Consider the following 18,341-nt stretch of genomic DNA (forward strand, 5'->3'; position numbering starts at 1 on the left):
TTTGACATTTATGTTCAGCGGTTTTTTTTTTATGAAGAGTCGTGAAATATTCGTTAAAAGCGCACTATGCTTCTTCGCCATTTCAAGGTACATATAAAGTTTAATATTTACTGCCCTTTAAGATTCCAAAGGGTAACTGAAGTGTTCGAGTTGCAATGGCAGCCACAATTTTGAAAACTTAGTAATCTCGCCGCACACGCAAATCCGTGACGCTAAGTGACGCCTGTTTCATTCTCAGGGTTCTCTCTCTCCTTCAGAAATAGCACCCAATGAAAGAAGTTGCTGCAAGGCGCGGTTCACAAACTGATGCTGCTCTGCTGCTAATCGCGCAAAAATCTGCCTGTTTGTGTAACTACTAATTGTTCAAACCGATTGTCAAGAGAGGGAAAAGTTAGGAAAGAGCCTTTACAGGCTTGGCCAAGGACATTGTCGGGACTACTGACATCCCCAATTTTTCTGCCTATAACTTGAATAATTCAAGTTCACTTACCCAGGGATGTAGCTTAAGTTTTTAACAGGCGGGAATCTTGAAATGATAGGCGGGTATTTGGGCCGAAGGCCCACTCTAACGTGCCTTTGGCACACTATACCTAGATTTGAAGGTGTAAACAAATGAAAATAAATAAATAACAATCTTCTGACAACATTTAAAAACATTTTGGAGAAAGAAGCTTCACAGCCGGAAGAATCGCGTTCACAGCCGGGTAATTTTCCCGGCTTCCGGCTATTACCTACATCCTTGCTCACCAAATACCTAAAATTGCCTAAAGTTGTAAACAGCGTCCTTACTGAAAACAAGTTCTCTTTCGATTCTGAAACGCGCTGACATTTCATATACTTTTTAACACGCACATTCTGTAGCATGCTTCTCCTTAAGAGTTTCAACAAAACTCTCATAAATATCTTGTTCTACGTAAGCTCGGTTTTCATGATGTATGACGATCAGAGTACGTCTTTGTTCAAACACTATATATAAGTGAAGAGATACTGAATGAATTCGTTCGAATGTGACATACTTCTGTAATGCTCTTCAATGGTGTCATTGATGGTGTCGCCCTCTTTGAAACGTTGTATGCCGGTTTACCCTTTCACTACCAAGATATCCATCGTAAATCTCACTTATGATATTCATAATTTTGTTACAATGTTAGAGCTGAGAATTTGGCATTGAATCACACACGCCCTTGTTGATAGTTTTTCTTCCTCTCGTAGCCTGTCTGCTTGGCTACGTATCATTGTTACCTGAGGAAATTATCAAATGGCCACAACTTTGGAGTCAGGAGTTGAAAGCTTAAAGGGAATAAAGGGGAAATGATGCCTCACTTAAACTAAAGGACATTTTCAGTGGAGCACTGGAGTCACTCTTGTCTCAATATATTTGACCCTAAGACCTTTTTTACGTTCTGGTTTCCTATTAAATACAATCGAATCTAAGATCTAACTTAAACCTGAATGTACATTGCTTAATTAAATGTCGCACTCAAAGCTCATCTTTAATAGGCGCCTTAGCTCCAGATATTTCCTTCATAGCAGAATTGCGAAGTCCTTCAAACATTTCTTCTTTCTTTCGCCGATGATGTTCTAGCTGTTTTTCAATAAACTCGATCGAAAAGGGTGGTCTGTCTTCCTCATCTGCCATCAGATTACTTAACAGTTCATATGCAGCTGGATCTTCACTGTTTCCCATTTCCAGATATTCCAGTGTTTCTCGTAGAGACTTCGACATTGCTAGAAGGTAGTTACGAGCAACCTACCGATGGACAAATGTACGCTTTACATAGGTTTTCAACGGAGTGTCCAAAGTTAGCCGCGTTTGCTCTGGTTTTGCTTCATCACACTTTGTCTTACTTCTACCACTCGCGGCGCGCTAGCCTTTTTTTCCCCACCGTTTTTTTTTTAATCGCCCGACGGAGTTCGCCGAAAAGCAGCGATTGCTCGTTGTTGAAGTTGGTTACCTATATTTTCTATGATTCCTCGTTGCTTTGGTCGGTTGTACTTAGTTTGGCTCAACAGCTGAGCGCTTTTTTGACTTAATAGGGGCAACACTATTTACTTTGGAGAAGCAGTTAAAATTCCAATTCTAAAATGTATCTGGCTTTCTCTCAAACTAAATGAGTGAATTTCTACTCAAATGATTCAATTTCTGTCTATTACAACCTACTCTTTCACCGACTGGTGGTTTACAATAGGAAATACATAAGGGCTTAGCCGTGGTGTAGGGGGGGGGGGGGGGCCCTTGGGAATATGGGTCTCCACCTAGCTGCCCTCTGGTGCCTGTGCGATATTAGAGTCACGCCCCCCCCTCTTGGGAACAAACGTCAAAAGTCAACAAACAACCACGAACTTTCTCACCTTACAAGCGAAAGTGTACCTTGCCCCACTAAACCCAGGGCTCGGTGGTCTGGCTGAGTGAGGAATAATCCCTCGGAAAATTACAATTCTTCCGTATCGTGGACGTACAGAAGCAATCCACTCATACTGTTGTTGTCCAGGGGGGTAGGGTGTTCCGTCTTGGGATAAAACCTCTTCGAAAAATGCAGTTTCTCCATAGTTATTCGCCTCCCAGTCAGGAGTCAGGTACATGAGAAAGGTGTATTCATGCTGCATTGAAAGAGAAGGCCATAATTATCTTACAAAAGCTACTTCACGGTTTTGTGCATCTTGAAAAAAAAATGTAAACATTTCAGTTTCAACTTTTAAATCTTTTCCATTCTAAGCCATCTGTATTTATTCTTGTTCATAATTGCCTGTCGCTTATTTCTTCATATTTTGTAGACTTCTTCAACTGAAATGTACACGTAGTTTTACTTGGTGCAAAAAGAGAATCAGAATATAGTGCGTGACCTTACATAAGTATAAAGGAAGGAGAGAAAGGGCACTTTGAAATGTCCCCATTAAATCAATCTCGTTCTGCCCTACTTCCTGTTGTTTTTCTCCTCTTCATAAAACCTCACCCAAGCTATAGTCAGGGGGTTCCTGTGGTGTGTACAAGCTATGGTCAGGGTTTCCTGTGGTGTATATGATCTCTCTTTAATTAATTTTTCTTGACATGGAGTGAGCTCCTCTATGTCATGAAAAAAGTGACACATGGATTAAAACGCAAAAGAAGGCAATACTGTAGAACCTCTTTCCCCCACTAGAAAATGTCACAAATAATAATGTCACTGGGCCATTTCACAAATAATATAAAAACAGAGTTTATGTTTGTGGGAGTGCATCAGAGCCATTTTAGCCTGAGTTGTAAGGCCAGGGTGAATTAAGAAGCTCTGACAAGGGCCCAAACCATATTTCTGCCCAAGAAATTAACTGTACTTTTAGTCTGACTAGTATTTTCACTTTTGGAGAGCACTGAGAAAATAAGAACTGAAAAACAAAAATTATAATAAAGCAGTCTGAACAATTATGTGAGTGGACATGTGCAAGCAGGCTAAAATGACAAAATCTCCATTTTAGCTTGTAAAATGTGCCATAATGCCCTACAGACTTTTGGAGAGTAGCCGCAGAGTTTACATTAAATGACAGTAGAAATTCAGTTAATAATAATGACAATCTTTAATGAGGAAACTTTTTCACTAAAAAGTGGTTTACAAAAAGGACCTCGAAATCAGTACCTCATTAGGCTCACAGTCTTCATGAATTCTGGGATAATGTGAGTTTCTGATGATATTCATGGACACATCATATGGATACCATTCATCAAGACCACTAAGGTATGTAGCCAGTAGCTTCACAATCTTCCACAAACGACTTTTTACAAAGTGTTTCACCTGGGATGAAGAAATAAATGATAAGAAAGAATTTGTTGATTTTTTTTTCTTTTTTCTTGTTTTTTTGCAGTTAAATTTTACCCTAATCTATCCTGTCAAGTCCATGATGACAAAAATATTATTGCCAAATGAATCCAAAAAACAAGATTAAAAATCTGCCATACCTAATATTAACGTGCCATTAGAAAGGTTCTGGTAACACACAGTGTCTAGGGGTACTGCTACTCCACCCTGGACAGTATGTTAGCCCAATTGTAGGGTTACCCCCCAAAAAAATATTTCAGGTTTCCCAAACGGTTCACTGCTACTCATTAATATTCCAGGATGGAGAGAGGCAATGTGACTTGTCTTTCCTAAGAACACAAAAGAGCGACCAGAGAGCACAGAAATAACCACTTGGCCACTATGTCTCCCATGACTTTGAATAGTTTTTTGGATAGTATTCAGCTTCTTTGATAATCCACTGCTGTTCTGACTATAACCTTTGTGATAACTTGCCCTTAATATCAACACACTTCACTGAAAATCACTCTTAGTAAAATTATATAAGAAAAGGATATTTTTCATTTACACACTTAGCCTAATATTACTTGGTAATGTTACTGTTTAAACCTCGTCATTAGCTGAACTAATCAACTAATGAGAAAGATAAAGAACATCAATGTAATTTTAACCTTTAACATTGCTATCCAGGACACATTGTCATGTTCTTCATCCACACCATCAAATGGTTGGTACTGGAAAACACTGTTGTAGTGCAACAAGAAGAGTCGCAATGCATCAAGATCTGATTTGTCAACAAGACCATCAAAGACTGCAATTTCTCTACCCTGACTGTCATGGAACCTCCTCTTCTCATATTTACTCAAGTCCAGCACAGGAATTTCACCCTCATCTGAAAGGGCAAATCCTAGAGTTTCCTGGCTTTCTGATTTTTTAATTAATCTCTGTTGGAGTTGAGAGGAGAAAGAAGTGATTAGTTCAATATTTCATTACCTCACAATGAAGTTAATTGGAATTTTTACGATAAAAATAACCACAGAACATAAAATTCTAGAAATCTGAGATCCAGAACTCTGTAAGGCAAAAGAAATGATCAATTGAAGTTCCTTTCTGAGTAAAACTCTCACTTTCTTATAGACTTTTATTCCAACATTTTTTTAAAGCCCTTACACCTTAACATCAAAATAGTTTTTACATTCCCTCCATGCAGTTCTTGAATATGTTTCCAGTGGCACTAACTACTGGATAATTCAGTTAAACATTAAGAGCTTTTCAAGTTTGTGATCATTGCCTTAATTCTACTGAGGTTCATGCTTAATTCATCGCTGATACTTTAGTGGGAAATTAGATGTTATTCACCCTTAGGGATAAAGGGTTAAGTTGTGGTATCTCTAGGGTGTGCTTCAGCAACTGAAGAAATATTGCCAAGATAAAAAGGTACATTGACCCACCATGAGGGTAATGAAAAGCCTTAGCTCCTGGGCCCAAAATGCTGATAAAACTTTGATTCATTTACATGTAAGTCACCACCTGCTACCATTTGATCATCACAATTTATACATTCACATAGTAAATACATGGGTATTTAAAAATTGAGAGATGCTATGGCTGCACTTAAATCTGTGACAATTTGAGCTCATTGCTGTACTTGTGTGTGGATTTAGATTTATCTTCTAAAAATGGCCACCTTCTGATGACCCCCTAACATGGATATTTTGGGCAGTTGAAGTTCAACACAATACCTTTGTTTCTGCAATAGCTTGTTTTGCTTTCTCTTTTGATGTTGTCACTCTTACAAGAATGTCAAATTGTGCTTGTACATACGACATTGCAGGAGGCTTGAAGATGAATGGAACTGTTGCATTCCAGACAACCATCCGTCCCATTTTGGGATACACAGCTGCTAGAATTTCTCTGCTGTCTTTGTAAAAAATAGCCTCCCCATAATCATTTCTCTTGAAGTCTTTGTTCAGAGATATTCTGATCATGAGTTCATCTTCATCTATGTTGTTCTCTGCAAATATTAAAAAGAAAAATGTAGGAAAAAATTACCTACAGCAGACAAAATTAAAAGTTAATCAATTAGTTATTATATGTATATTGAAATCACAGAAGCAAGGGCAGCACTGATCATCATCACAGTTGCTTTACAGTTTGCAACTGTTTGTTGAATACAGTCCAACTTCCACAAAATATCACTTCTCCACTATGGCCATTTCCCTAAAAAGGTCACATTTTTGATTTTGACAAACAGCTCATACATTTGCTATTACTTAAAACCCCCAACAATGGCCACCTCTCAGGAATGACAACCACCATAATGATTAGTCAACAACCATAATGATTACAACATGTGCCAACTGCTAAAATAACTATAAATATGAAAAAGGAACATTGAAGTGGGTAAGGGGAGGGGAAGATTAATCAAAGCTAAAGAAAAAAAAGTAAAAAAACAAAAAGTAAGGGATCAAGTAAAAAAAATATATATATTCAAATCTTTTAAGCTACTTGAAAGTTTCTGCTTCCCCTCAAACATTATTGCAAGAAATTAGTGACCACTTTGTTCATATCAAAAGGAAAATTAAAGTGGGGGAGGGGAGGGTGATATCAATTAAAGCTGTGGAAAAAAAATCAGGAAGTAGACAGTGGAATATGACAAGACTATTGCCTCTAATTGTTAGCTTTGTTGCAAGGTTACCAAATTTTAAACTTCTGCCTGGCCATTGTGTCAGAACCTGTAGCCTTTTACCACAAAGTCTTCACAGCCTTTTGATTAAAGTGAGATGAACACTTGTAGTCAAAATTCTATCAGCTGACCACAATTGATACCACCACATCCCTCTGACAGAGAGCCACAACTCATCAAACCAAGATGTAGCAAAGTAAGAAACATGAAATTTTTAATGATAAAAAGCTATAACATGATGTTTGTAATCTTCAGTTGTACGTAAGAAAAATATGAATATCATACAAATCAAAAATAATTGCTAAATGCAACCCCCAAAAAATTGAAAATAAGATGTATTAAACTTTTCCATCTCCAAAGATGATTAAAATGAAATTTCTCCTAACAATTTAAATACATTTTCCAGAAATGAGGTGATAAGAAAAGGAACTATATCAGCTGTAAAGTGTTGTTATGATAAAACATCCAATTTAACAAAGTTATTTCCAAGGAGATTTCAAGCAATTAGGAAGAAGAATTACAAATCAGATTTAGTGACTTGAAAGCTTTCTGTATCTACTCTGCAACATAGCAACTAATACAATCCTGAGGTATTCGCTCACACCTGTTTTGGATTACAGCGAGTATTAACCTTTCAGAAATAATTTACTGTATAGTTTTATAGTTTTGAGGGCAGCTGTATCGAGGGCTCGAAACAGAAGAAACTATCAATGTAAATTTACACGTAAAACTTGGCTATTCTTCGGCGATGAACTGCATTGTTTACTCAGTCAATGGTATCGTATCTGCATGATTTATTATTATTCAATGCAAAATAAAGAACACGAACATCAGACAAGAAAAACAAACGTAGTTTCATGATGGGTAAAATTCTTCAAATATCTCCCTTACCCTTGCTAGAAGCAGTTATAAAATCCAGTCTGCGATGCATTGAGAAAGTGACATCGTATGGAAAATATTCTCTCCCTCCAGATAACTTTTCCACGACTTTGCGGCTTATATTCCATAAAGCTGTATCGGAGAAAAACTCTGGATTGACAGGAGCAACCCAAGGCGAATTACTAGATGTATTAAAAGTCTCAATGTTTTGGTAATAATCGTTGTATGCGTAAAACCACGAAGAGATCTTCCCCTCTAGTTTCCCAGAAGTGACAAGGCCATAATACCCACGAACAACTTCTGCCGGGAAGAGATTGTCGATGACAAAAACGTACTTGTCTCCGTCGAGATACCTTCGAGTTAGTTTTGGTTTTGATTGACTTGAGGAACATGAATATAGTAAGAGAAAGTAACTGAAAAGTGCTTGATAATTCATTCCGTTTAAAAGCGTGATCTCTATTGCAAACAGAAAGTTTCTTTCGTCTTCTTCAAGGAAGAGGGTTATTGTTCTGGAAACATTTAGAAAACAACAGGCATCTGGCTGAATATAGAGTAAAGGCTGGGAACGAACAAAGAACTAACATCCACTCACGTGACCTTACAGAATCGGTTAGTGACCCTCGTAGATCTCCAGTGTAGGCGGAGATGGTCAATGTAAATGGTCAGCTCGATAACAGACTTAATTTAAGGATTAACGTGTTTATTGGATCAAGACAAACGAAGAAAACGAATAAAGTAGGATAAAGGGAGCGAGTAATACTAGAATACAAGAAATATAAAAAAAAAAAAATAAAACAAGCCTAATCTAAATGACAACTGATGAGTATCAACTAAAAGAAACAGAAAAAGTTATGCGAAAGAGTTGTGTCATCAAATAAAAACAGGAAAATTGGGGAATGAGGAGCACAAAATGGGAAACAAAGATTAATCAATGAAGTATAGCGAAGAGGCAGACTAGCGAATGAATGAGCAGAATTGCAAAACAGAAGGAAGAAGAAACTGAATATTTAAGATAAATCTAGACACATAAACCGAGATACAGCTAGATCTTCATAAAGAAAATTCAAATCGAAACATGGGAAGGAAAAATTAAAAAAAAAAAACATCATTGAGCAACTAAAGTGCAGGTACAGTTTACAAATTTTACTCCTTTGAGAAAAGTCGAGAACCCTTTATCTCATTGGTTCATAGGAAGGCCACCTTTGGAACACGATGAAGTTACCAAGAGCATTTTGAACTTTTTCGCAGTTTAACCACGAGCATGTATACCGTGAACTAAATTATTCCCCACATTGAATTTATTTACTAGAGAACTAATGGTCCATCAAAAATTAATGTAAATGGAGGGTGTGATAAATGTTAAAGAAGCATTAGCAGTGGCTTATTTTAGAATGTTCCTGCATAGTTAATTGTTTAGAGCTGTTTAGCGCCATGCACTAGCTGCACTTTCAAATCATCTGTTTAAACCGCTAATGACTGAGGTGACCGATCGCACTTTCAATAAATACTGATTAATTAATGTCGTTTGCAAAGCTCCCTTAAAGAAATGAAAACTTGTTATAACTTCCGCTCTAATAACCAATTGGTCTCTATTAACGCAATCAACAGCACTCACTCGGTGTCTTCGCAGATATTTACAGCTGTCTAAGCTGTTGTCAAATAAAAACAAAAATCAGCCGAGAATTTTTAGAATTAAATATCTCAGGTATTTAAGTGTATTTAGTCTTCCCTGTAGCAAAAGAAAACAATAGAATCGTTGCTATTATTGCTTTTATTTTTCATCACCTTGTTAACCTAAAAGAACTCTTCACCGAAAATTAGGGAGAGGAAACAGTTTTAATGACACCACAACAACACGCGTATATTTAGCAGTATTATTTTCAATATGATCCTAAAAAAATTTGGGTAGAAGTTGTTTTCAGTTCTTCCTTCTTTTGTTTATAAATTGCAAAAACGGGCAGGTAGAAAACGATAATATTTGAATGTTTTACACCTGTCAAAATGCATGCATCATTTATATCCGTTAGCTCTTTCTGACGTGTGGCTTCTATTTTCATACATCTTCCGGCCGTCCTCTGCAACTTGGCTCAGCCCTGCTCACATATGTTATACTGGAATTGAAGTTTGGGGTCGTTATAAGGAGGTTGACCTCTTCTAGACATTAGCGACATTCTTGACAAAAAGATTTATGTAGCTCATTCTCTGATCAACTTTTTTTCCCGCATTTGCCCTCCTGACTGCGTAAGAACCTTGCTGCGCTATATAACACTGTTCAAACTTTCTCCTTTTATTAATTCCAGGTTAATTGTTTGTTTACATTTACCAACATCTTCGGCTCTAGATTAAAAAGTACGCTCAGCTTTTTTTTATCGGAAACACCAATATGCTATGTTTTTTAGGACTTAACAGAATAGTGATCAAAACACAATGTCAGTTCTACATGAAGGCAAACTTTGATAAAAGCTAAAAAAAACATAGCTAAGAATACGGAATTTTATCAACACAGGTTGTCCGAGTATTTATATGCACGGAAATAAGTATTTTTTCCTTTTTAAAACGAGAATTTTGTTGCTCATCATCTTTTCTTTCATACAAGAAAATATTGTAACTCTGAAGGTTTCCACCAAGTTTCATGTGAAAGGGAAAAGGAGAAGTCGATTCTATAATAAACTGATGCTTGAATTAAAACAAAGGTATTTGTTCCATTAAGTCTATCAAAATATAAACAATGCAAATTGGAAAAATCGTCGATTCTTTCCAACCAAGTAAATGCATGGTCTTCTCCTCATTATCCTTTGATGTTTATGTACTTATAATAGCATTTATTTTCTCTTTTACAACTGGCAGAGTTGAAGGAATTCAAGACCGAAGCACCGTTTCATGTTTCTAGTGCGAGCCAGTTTTCAAGGCGCTAAGGTAAGTCATTTCTTTCTAGAGGGGGAGCAGGGAGTTTTCCTGTTTTTGACCTACACATGTAAGATATCTGTAAAAGCAACTATCACTTTACTGCACTTCGAGCGGCAAGGTACAATTTTTCTCACTTTTGCGGCTGACAGATTTGAAGCCGGAATTCAATGCCGGAGATCCGTTTCATGTCTTAACTGCGCATCAGTAGCTTTTATGACACAAAAACAGGTGAATATTTGACAATTTTGTTGTTTGATCCTAAATAACTCGGGAAGAAGTTGTTTTCAGTTCCTCTCTTTTATAAATATTAAAAAACCTGCAGGTAGAAAAGGATAATATTTGAACGTTTTGCACCTGTCAAAATGCGCGCATTATTTACTTCTGTAGCTCTTTCTGACGAGTGGCAGTCGTGACAGTAGACAGCTTAAGCAAACCACTGAAACACATAATTATAATATAATTTATTCACAAACCACTGAACCACATATACTTATAATATCATTTATTCTCTCTTTTGCAACTGACAGAGTTGAAAGAATTCAAGGCCGAAGCACCGTTTCATGTTTCCTGTGCGAGTCAGTTTTCAATGCACTTGGGTAAGGCAGTTTCTTCTCGATTTGAACTTGAATTCCCGATAGTTTTTTGGGGGGTTTGCCTGTTTGTGACCCACACATGTGAGATAAAGAGAGACCAAAGGATCTACTGAGCAGTTTTGATACATTTTCCGGTCGTCCTCTGCAAAGTGCAGCCCTGCTCACATATCTTATGCTGAAATTGGAGTTCGGCGTCGTTGTAGAGGTCGAACTCCTCTAGACATTGGCGACATTCTCGACGAAAAGATTTAGAAATTCTCTGATCAACTTTTTTTCTTGCATGTGCCGTCTAGACTGCGTAGGGTCTTTTACTACGCTATATAACACTCTTTAAACTTTCTCCTTTTATTAGTCCCAAGTTCACTCACATTAACGGCTCTATATTAAAAAGTGCGTTCAGGTTTTTTTACCGCAAAGACCAATATGCTATATTTTTCATGGATTAAACAGAATATTAATCAAAACATAATGTCAGTCCTACATGAAGGCAAACTTTGATAAAAGCTGAAACAACTTAGCTAAGAGCACGGAGTCTTATCAACACAGGAAGTCATTTATTTATATGAACGGGGAAAAATATTTTTTCCTTTGACTGAAAAAAAATATTGATTAAAACATAATGTCAGTTCTACATGAAGGCAAACTTTGATAAAAGCTAAAACAACTTAGCTAAGAACACGGAATCTTATCATCACAGGAAGTCATGTATTTATATGCACGGTAATAAACATTTTTTCCTTTTCGAAACGAAATTTTGTTGCTCATCATTTTTTCCTGCATGCAAAAAAAATTACATCTCTCAGTGAAAAAACCCAACGAGTTTCATGTTAAAGGGGATAGAAATAGCTGATTCAATAATAAACTGATGCTTGAATTTAAAAAGGCATTTCTTCCATTATACTCTATCAAAATAAGAACGATCTAAATTGGAAAAATCGTTGATTTTTACCAACCATGTAAGTGCATGGTTTTCTCCTCGTTATTCTTCGATGTTCATATACTTATTATATCATTTATTCTCTCTTTTGCAACTGACAGAGTTGAAATAATTCAAGGCCGAAGCACCGTTTCATGTTTCCTGTGCGAGTCAGTTTTCAGTGCACCAAGGTAAGGTAGTTTCTTCTCGATTTGAACATGAATTCCCGAAAGTTTTCTGGGGGGTTTGCCTGTTTGTGACCTACGCATGTGAGATATCTATAAAAGCAACGATCACTTTTCTGTACTTCAAGTGGCAAGGCACAATTTGAGAGTGGAAAAAAAATCCTGTTGGGTCATTGGGGGAGCAACAATTTGCTTTGTCAAGTTCAATATTTTGTCCGGCTATTTCACTTGACAAAGGATTAGAAACATACCACGAACAATGCAAATTTTGCAAATCTCTCTCTCTCTTTTTGTTAACTGGCAGCCTTCTCGTTCGCAGTTAGAGACGCCAACGAGTGATTGACTTTTCAAGTTATTTCTCGACGAGGACAAGATAATTTACAATAATTTAATATACAAACATAATTTGTATATTCATTCCTATAATATAGTTTTTTCTCTTTTTGCGACCGATAGAATTGAAGGAATTCAAGACCGAAGCATCGTTTCATATATCTCCACTGTTAGTGTTCAGGTAAGTCAGTTTCGTTTCGGTTTTATAATAGATTCCGAAACATGGTGTATGGGTGGTTTGCCTGTTTGCGACTTACAAACGTGTATCATCTCTGAGCGAACCTTCAGTTTTCTCCTTTAAATATCAAGGCACAGTTTGAGGATAAAAAAAACCAGTTTGGGGTTTTATATTTAGTTATTTATTGAGGTGTACTGAGTCGTTTTGTGTTTGTAAAGTTCAATAAGGTTTCTGCTTCTTTTGACAAACTCCCCTTATAAATAACGTCACTAAAGTAGTTTTACAAACTGTGTTACGTAGTACACTTATACTTGCAATTGGCCAAAGTAAGAGTTAAACATCCTCTGGCTTTCAGCGAGCGGGAAAGCGACCAGCTCATTTCAGTTGTGTGCCATTTTCACAACCTAGACTTTCGTTACATCCATCCAGCCGTTTTCCCGCTTATTCGTTGGTTTTAACCAAAATAAGGGGTCAATTCATGTTGTCCTTCAGTAACATTTTGAAATGGGATAATAGTTTCTGATGAGGCCTTAAACTACTGTATAAATTTCCTAAATTTAAAACTTTTAAAAACGAGTTAAATTAAATGAATCTTCGAATTTTTGCCGATCCACGGCATCATCATACATTAGATCGGCGAAAGCTCGAAGACATGGTTTTGATTCCTTTTTTTAAAATTTCTTTCGAACATTAAGTAATTTAATACCTCACCAGAAGCTATTTTACCATAAAAAAGGGTTTGTTACGAAGACCATATTGTTGATCGTTCTGTTATGAAGGCAGAATTTTTACGGCGTAAGAAAATACCTTGTATACTGTAGCACGAGTTGCAACTAGCCTGAAACGGATCCAGGTTAGTAATTTTCAGTTTTGGCGGCGACATCGTCAGCGTTTAGGAATATGTTATTATTTTATCACGTCGTTAATTTATAATTTACAATTTGATCTTATGGATTAAGAGGTAATTTTCTTTATTTCAGAAGAGACCAATACACTTTGAAGCGGAAAAAACAGAATGATATCTCTAGATCAACTCTAACAGTGTTACTAGAGCTCGGGTTGCATATGAAGAAAGAGCCGTGGATGAAATAATGGCGAATTTAACTGAGGATGGAAATTATACGACAACAGGCCTGGGGTTTTCCTGTTCTCTAGGTCTCGGAACAGCTCAGAAGATATTCATTTCAACTATAAATCTTCCCTCATCCACTTTTGCAATTATTGGAAATCTCTTGATCATCATTGCTCTCCGAAAGGTGTCGTGCCTTCATCCGCCGTCAAAACTCTTGCTCAGTTGTCTTGCTTGCACAGATTTGGGCGTGGGCCTTATTTCACATCCTCTTTTCAGTATTTTCCTTATGGCCCCTGAGCACTCAAGGGTTTGTTTCTTCTCTTCTTTACTTTTTCTTATCACTGGTTCAATATTTTGTGGGGTATCTTCGTCAACAATGACTGCAATAAGTGTGGACAGACTTCTAGCTCTGTCGCTGGGATTAAGATACAAACAGGTTGTAACTATGAGGCGAGTAAAGGCTCTCGTTGGTACTCATTGGGTCTTATGCATTATCATTATGCCGGTACTATTTCATAGTCATCGCATTTTCCTAGGCATTGGGTCTGCAATGTTTTTGTTAAGCATAATGATCTCTTCATTTTGTTACATCAAAATTTATCGCACTCTCCGCCTCTCGCAAGCACAAGTTCAGAGCCAAGGTCACCAAGGACAACAGAATGAAGAACCAACTCCACTGAATAACGCGAGATACAAAAAAACAGTGTCCACAGCACTGTGGGTACAAATGGCATCACTGGTTTGTTATCTCCCTTTTGTTTTGGTCATTGGTTTTGTTTCTATCACTGAACATGAAACGCCATCATTCAACTTTGTCTCGTGTTTATCGACATCTCTTATGTTGTCTAACTCGACTATAAATCCAATCCTGTATTGTTGGAGGATGAGAGAAATGAAACGAGCCGTAAAGCACACGATAAGACAATTTTGTTGTTATCCTAATGAAGAAACTTAGAAACACCGTGACTTTAACAAGATGCGATGGCAGTCCACTGCGTTATGAGTAATTGTTGTAAATACAACCTTCTAGAAATCTCCAGACTGCTTGGTCATGCTGACTTGCATACCATGGAACTTTCTGGAGCATTTCATAATGTCACGCACCTGTTATGTAATACTACTAAAACAGTTATCATCCAAGCTTCTGGAATGTTCCAGAACACCTTGTAAATATATAAAGACTGACTTATGTAGTAGTAGGGCTAGTTACAGTTGTTGTTGTCGGAGCGAAGACTGTTTTGAAAGCTCTACCGAGAAAGAGTTACCGCGGAAAATTGCTCATTTCAAGGCACTTTGGAGACAGCAATGAGATTGTCTCAGTGGTGAGCTAGGATGTTGATTGTGGTAGGCTTACTGAATTAAGTTTATTAACGATAAGTATTGTACTGCTTTTAGGAGGCGCTCTTTGTTAAGAACATTACTCGCTGTTTAATAACATAATTGAGTTTGTGGGATTGTGATTTTATACCGTAACAACTGCAAGTAATGTGGGGTCGACCTGTATACTGTGAGGTCGATCTGACCACTTTGAGTTGAATGATACCATCAGTTATTTACATAATACCTTGCAGGATGGTTCCAAATAAAGTGTAGATTTGATTTTGGAGCAGCAATAAAACTTTATTTAAAAGAATACAAGTAGAAAAATGTTTGTGTTCCCGTCCATGCGGTTAAAAAAAAGCTGGCGTAAATTGGGAAGAAAGGCACTGAACTAAGTTAAATTAGACTCAATTTAGTCTTGTTGGAGATAGCAATCGCCTGAGACGGAGTCATTCCATGCAAAAATCTCATTTTCGTTATTCAAAATACTCCACCTCAGAGAATTTAATCGCCTTTTGATGAAAAAACGCAAGAGCACTTCGAAATCTGTGAAAGGATATCATCAACTATGAATTCGAGAGCTACAAAAGCATGGCAACAAATGAATCATATCGTGGTGTTTTAACTTGGTTTTATTTCCGGTAATCGAAGTCGTGAACAACAGCAAAATCCCCTGTACAATTCTGTTTTAAAACTTGTTTAATGCCAGTGTCTCCTGTATTAGGTCTTGGAAGGAATTCCGAAAATCTAGCTACTAAGTAACAGTATTGATGCATTTATAAGCAGCTTGATTAAGGGTGCTAATGCGGCAGGGTCTTCATAAGAAAAAAATCCACTTTTTCATGCAGCTTGACAAGGAAGTAGGCATCATATCGTGCTGAGAGGTTACCGATTACTAACCATTGCCTTCCTCGAAAACAAATCAAGAGAGCAGGATCTGGGCTCCAGCCTGAAATTATGTCTGTAGTGCGAGAAAATGGTCGTCAAGATCTTTCACAAACAGAGAAACACACGCCTATTTAATTAATTCCTCAAACTCTGTCGAAACTAACCTCGTAATGTTGTAAAAAGGCAGCTTTATGTGTCTTTGAACTTCTTCAGTTTAAATCAACGAATTATAAAAAAAAAAAGAATAAAAAACATCTTTTCTCAGAAAGGCGCCTTAATCTTTTCCTTGACGGCGAATAACTCGTCATCCATTGCAATTCGTTTTGCCCTTCTCTAATTTCATACCAAATAATTGAAAAAAATCTGTTACGTGACCGATGGATGGCAAACGAGGATCATTGATGAGCATCTTTTTGTTCCTCGCTCAGGCTTGTTCCTTCCTGGTCCACTCAGTGTTTGTCTGGAACAGATATAAAAGCTTCCCACAGCTTATTTCCCACCTTTTCTTGAATAGAGGACAAAAGTAAAGATAAATGATAAGCTAAGGTTCTCAATATTTTGCTTGACCGCTCTAAAAGCAGGGAATCATTCTGCCAAGTAATGTATCAGTGATGTAAAACAGTTTGTATCTTACGGCTGTGAATATATGAAAGTCATATATTTGAACTGCGGATAAAGACGTGAATATGAAAGCGATCTTCGCAGTAATGAACACTACTTAAGCAGTAGCGAAAAGAAGGCCTGAAAAAAAAAAAAAAAAAAAAATCAGGCCTGTACGGGATTTGAACCCATGACCTCTGCGATACCGGTACAGTGCTCTGGTCACCGTGTTGGTTCCAAATAAACCCGTGGAGTGGTGAATAAACGGCTGTGAATATATGAAAGTCATTTATAAAATAGTTCAAATAGTACGCGCGCTCTGATTGGCCATAAAACCATTTTACATGAGCGTATGTAAACACGGTTTTCGTTCCTCTTTCATTAGTTATTTTATAAAAGAAATGTAAAATGGTTTCCGTGTTTACATAGCCTGATGTAAACACGCGGGAGGTTGGGAGAACACTCGATAAGCTGGAAACCACTCCGCTTCGTGTCGTGGTTTCATACGCTTATCTCGTGTTTCCCCAACCTCCCGCGTGTTTACATCAGGTTATGTAAACACGGAAACCATTTTACATTTCTTCAATATTTGAACTGGGGATAAAGACGTGAATATGAAAGCGACCTACGCAGTAATGAACATTACGTAGGCAGTAGTGTTTAAGCAGTAGTGTAAGCAGTCTTTTCATTACTGCGAAGATCGCTTTCATATTCACGTCTTTATCCGCAGTTCAAATATATGACTTTCATATATTCACAGCCGTTTATTCACCACTCTACGTGTCTATTTAGAACCAACACGGCAGAGGTCATGGGTTCAAATCCCGTACAGGCCTGAATTTTTGTTTTCAGGCCTTCTTTTCACTACTGCTTTTAAGTAGTGTTCATTACTGCGAAGATCGCTTTCATTTTCAGTTTGTATCTTAGTTTGGATTTTAGTTTCACCGGATAGAATTGGTTCAATTCTCCATTGTTTTGGAGTAACGTTACAAATTTCTGCTTCTCGTTTTTTCAGTTAAACAAAAATTTAAGTTAAATTTCCTAGAAAATTTAAGTTCTAACTCATGTTAGTACAGAGGGTGATTAAAAATAGGTAAGCATTTAAAGTACTTGTTAAATATTATTTAACAATTGGTTCATACGTCAGCGTGCGTTCATCGAGATATGAAGCACGCGGGAAGTTTGGAGAGCACGAAAATTGCGTAAGAGTTGCTCGAGGGCGTAGCCAAGAGCAACTCTAGCCTCTTGAGTGCTCTCCAAACTTCCCAAGTGCTTCATATCTTGATGAATGCACAGCTGACGTGTGAACCAATTGTTGTATAACATTTTCAACCCGATGGTTTAAATGTTGAAAAAGGGTTAATATTCCCTCTGCTACGCGTCAGCGCGTTGATAATTTTGTTCCAGGAAAACATTTCGCTACGCTGTAAACGATCTTGTCTTAGATTGGTCAAAAAACTGACAGGTGAATTCATGCGTGTAAATGAACTTTATTTTCTGATTGAATACAAAATTCTCGAGGGATTTGTTTGCTGACGTCATGAGCGTGCACAGTAGGAATATGAAGCACGCTCACGCAATTGAATTTGATTAGACAAATTTACTAGCTATGTTATAAATTAGATTCAAATATACTGGCCTCGTAGCTGCCAGTCTTATTTGAGTGTACTTGTACAAAATAAGACTAATTACACACCAGTATAAGATTGAAAAGAACCAACAAATTGGTTTATGGAGGTTTTCGATTGCACGAAAGAAGCCATTTAAGCGTTAGTTACCAAGTTAGCAAACGATTTAAACCGTACTTCGGGGAAGAGAATAAGAAAAGGAAATGAGCTAATATGGAAAGAAACTACTAAACCTCAACCAATACGTCTACAATAATAGCATGCTGTGTTTTTTACTTCGCAGAGTAGCGGTCTGCATGTCTACTTTTGTCAGATGCAAATCATGGTCGACAGCCGGTTTGACTATTGCATGATTTTCAGCACGTTTTATTGGAGCCAGGTTGCTT

The 18,341-nt window shown here is 37.2% G+C and overlaps 2 protein-coding genes across 4 annotated transcripts; one reads left to right on the forward strand and one right to left on the reverse strand.

The window, feature by feature from the left end:
• Positions 1 to 1,358: 1,358 nt before the first annotated feature.
• Positions 1,359 to 7,860, reverse strand: LOC131797088 (uncharacterized). Its single transcript, XM_059114703.2, has 6 exons — positions 7,348 to 7,860; positions 5,513 to 5,784; positions 4,442 to 4,714; positions 3,612 to 3,767; positions 2,353 to 2,601; positions 1,359 to 1,750 (listed from the first exon to the last, which is right to left on the reverse strand). Exons 1-6 carry the CDS (start codon positions 7,769 to 7,771, stop codon positions 1,481 to 1,483), a joined length of 1,644 nt encoding a protein of 547 aa, XP_058970686.1. The 5' UTR covers positions 7,772 to 7,860; the 3' UTR covers positions 1,359 to 1,480.
• A 1,587-nt stretch (positions 7,861 to 9,447) lies between these two features.
• LOC131797021 (melanocyte-stimulating hormone receptor-like) lies at positions 9,448 to 15,121 on the forward strand. Of its 3 annotated transcripts, XM_066172689.1 has the most exons (6): positions 9,448 to 9,576; positions 10,183 to 10,251; positions 10,770 to 10,838; positions 11,874 to 11,942; positions 12,393 to 12,450; positions 13,428 to 15,121. In XM_066172689.1, exon 6 carries the CDS (start codon positions 13,539 to 13,541, stop codon positions 14,472 to 14,474), a length of 936 nt encoding a protein of 311 aa, XP_066028786.1. In that variant the 5' UTR covers positions 9,448 to 9,576; positions 10,183 to 10,251; positions 10,770 to 10,838; positions 11,874 to 11,942; positions 12,393 to 12,450; positions 13,428 to 13,538; the 3' UTR covers positions 14,475 to 15,121. The 3 variants fall into 3 exon arrangements, with proteins under 3 accessions (XP_066028786.1, XP_066028787.1, XP_066028789.1); XM_066172690.1 differs by lacking the exon at positions 9,448 to 9,576 and having other exon boundaries at positions 10,124 to 10,251; XM_066172692.1 differs by lacking the exons at positions 9,448 to 9,576; positions 10,183 to 10,251 and adding an exon at positions 10,362 to 10,470.
• Positions 15,122 to 18,341: the final 3,220 nt, after the last annotated feature.

This window comes from Pocillopora verrucosa, chromosome 9 (genome assembly GCF_036669915.1).
Source record: "Pocillopora verrucosa isolate sample1 chromosome 9, ASM3666991v2, whole genome shotgun sequence".
NCBI lineage: Eukaryota > Metazoa > Cnidaria > Anthozoa > Scleractinia > Pocilloporidae > Pocillopora > Pocillopora verrucosa.

What these genes read in the sequence shown, in the direction of transcription:
- LOC131797088 (XM_059114703.2), bottom strand. Translation starts at nt 7,771, where the DNA reads ATGAATTATCAAGCACTTTTCAGTTACTTTCTCTTACTATATTCATGT. An exon ending in AAGCTATTGCAGAAACAAAG is followed by an intron (nt 4,715 to 5,512) that starts GTATTGTGTTGA and finishes CAACTCCAACAG; the next exon opens with AGATTAATTAAAAAATCAGA. An exon ending in GGTACACTTTCGCTTGTAAG is followed by an intron (nt 1,751 to 2,352) that starts GTGAGAAAGTTC and finishes GTCCATCGGTAG; the next exon opens with GTTGCTCGTAACTACCTTCT.
- LOC131797021 (XM_066172689.1), top strand. Translation starts at nt 13,539, where the DNA reads ATGGCGAATTTAACTGAGGATGGAAATTATACGACAACAGGCCTGGGG.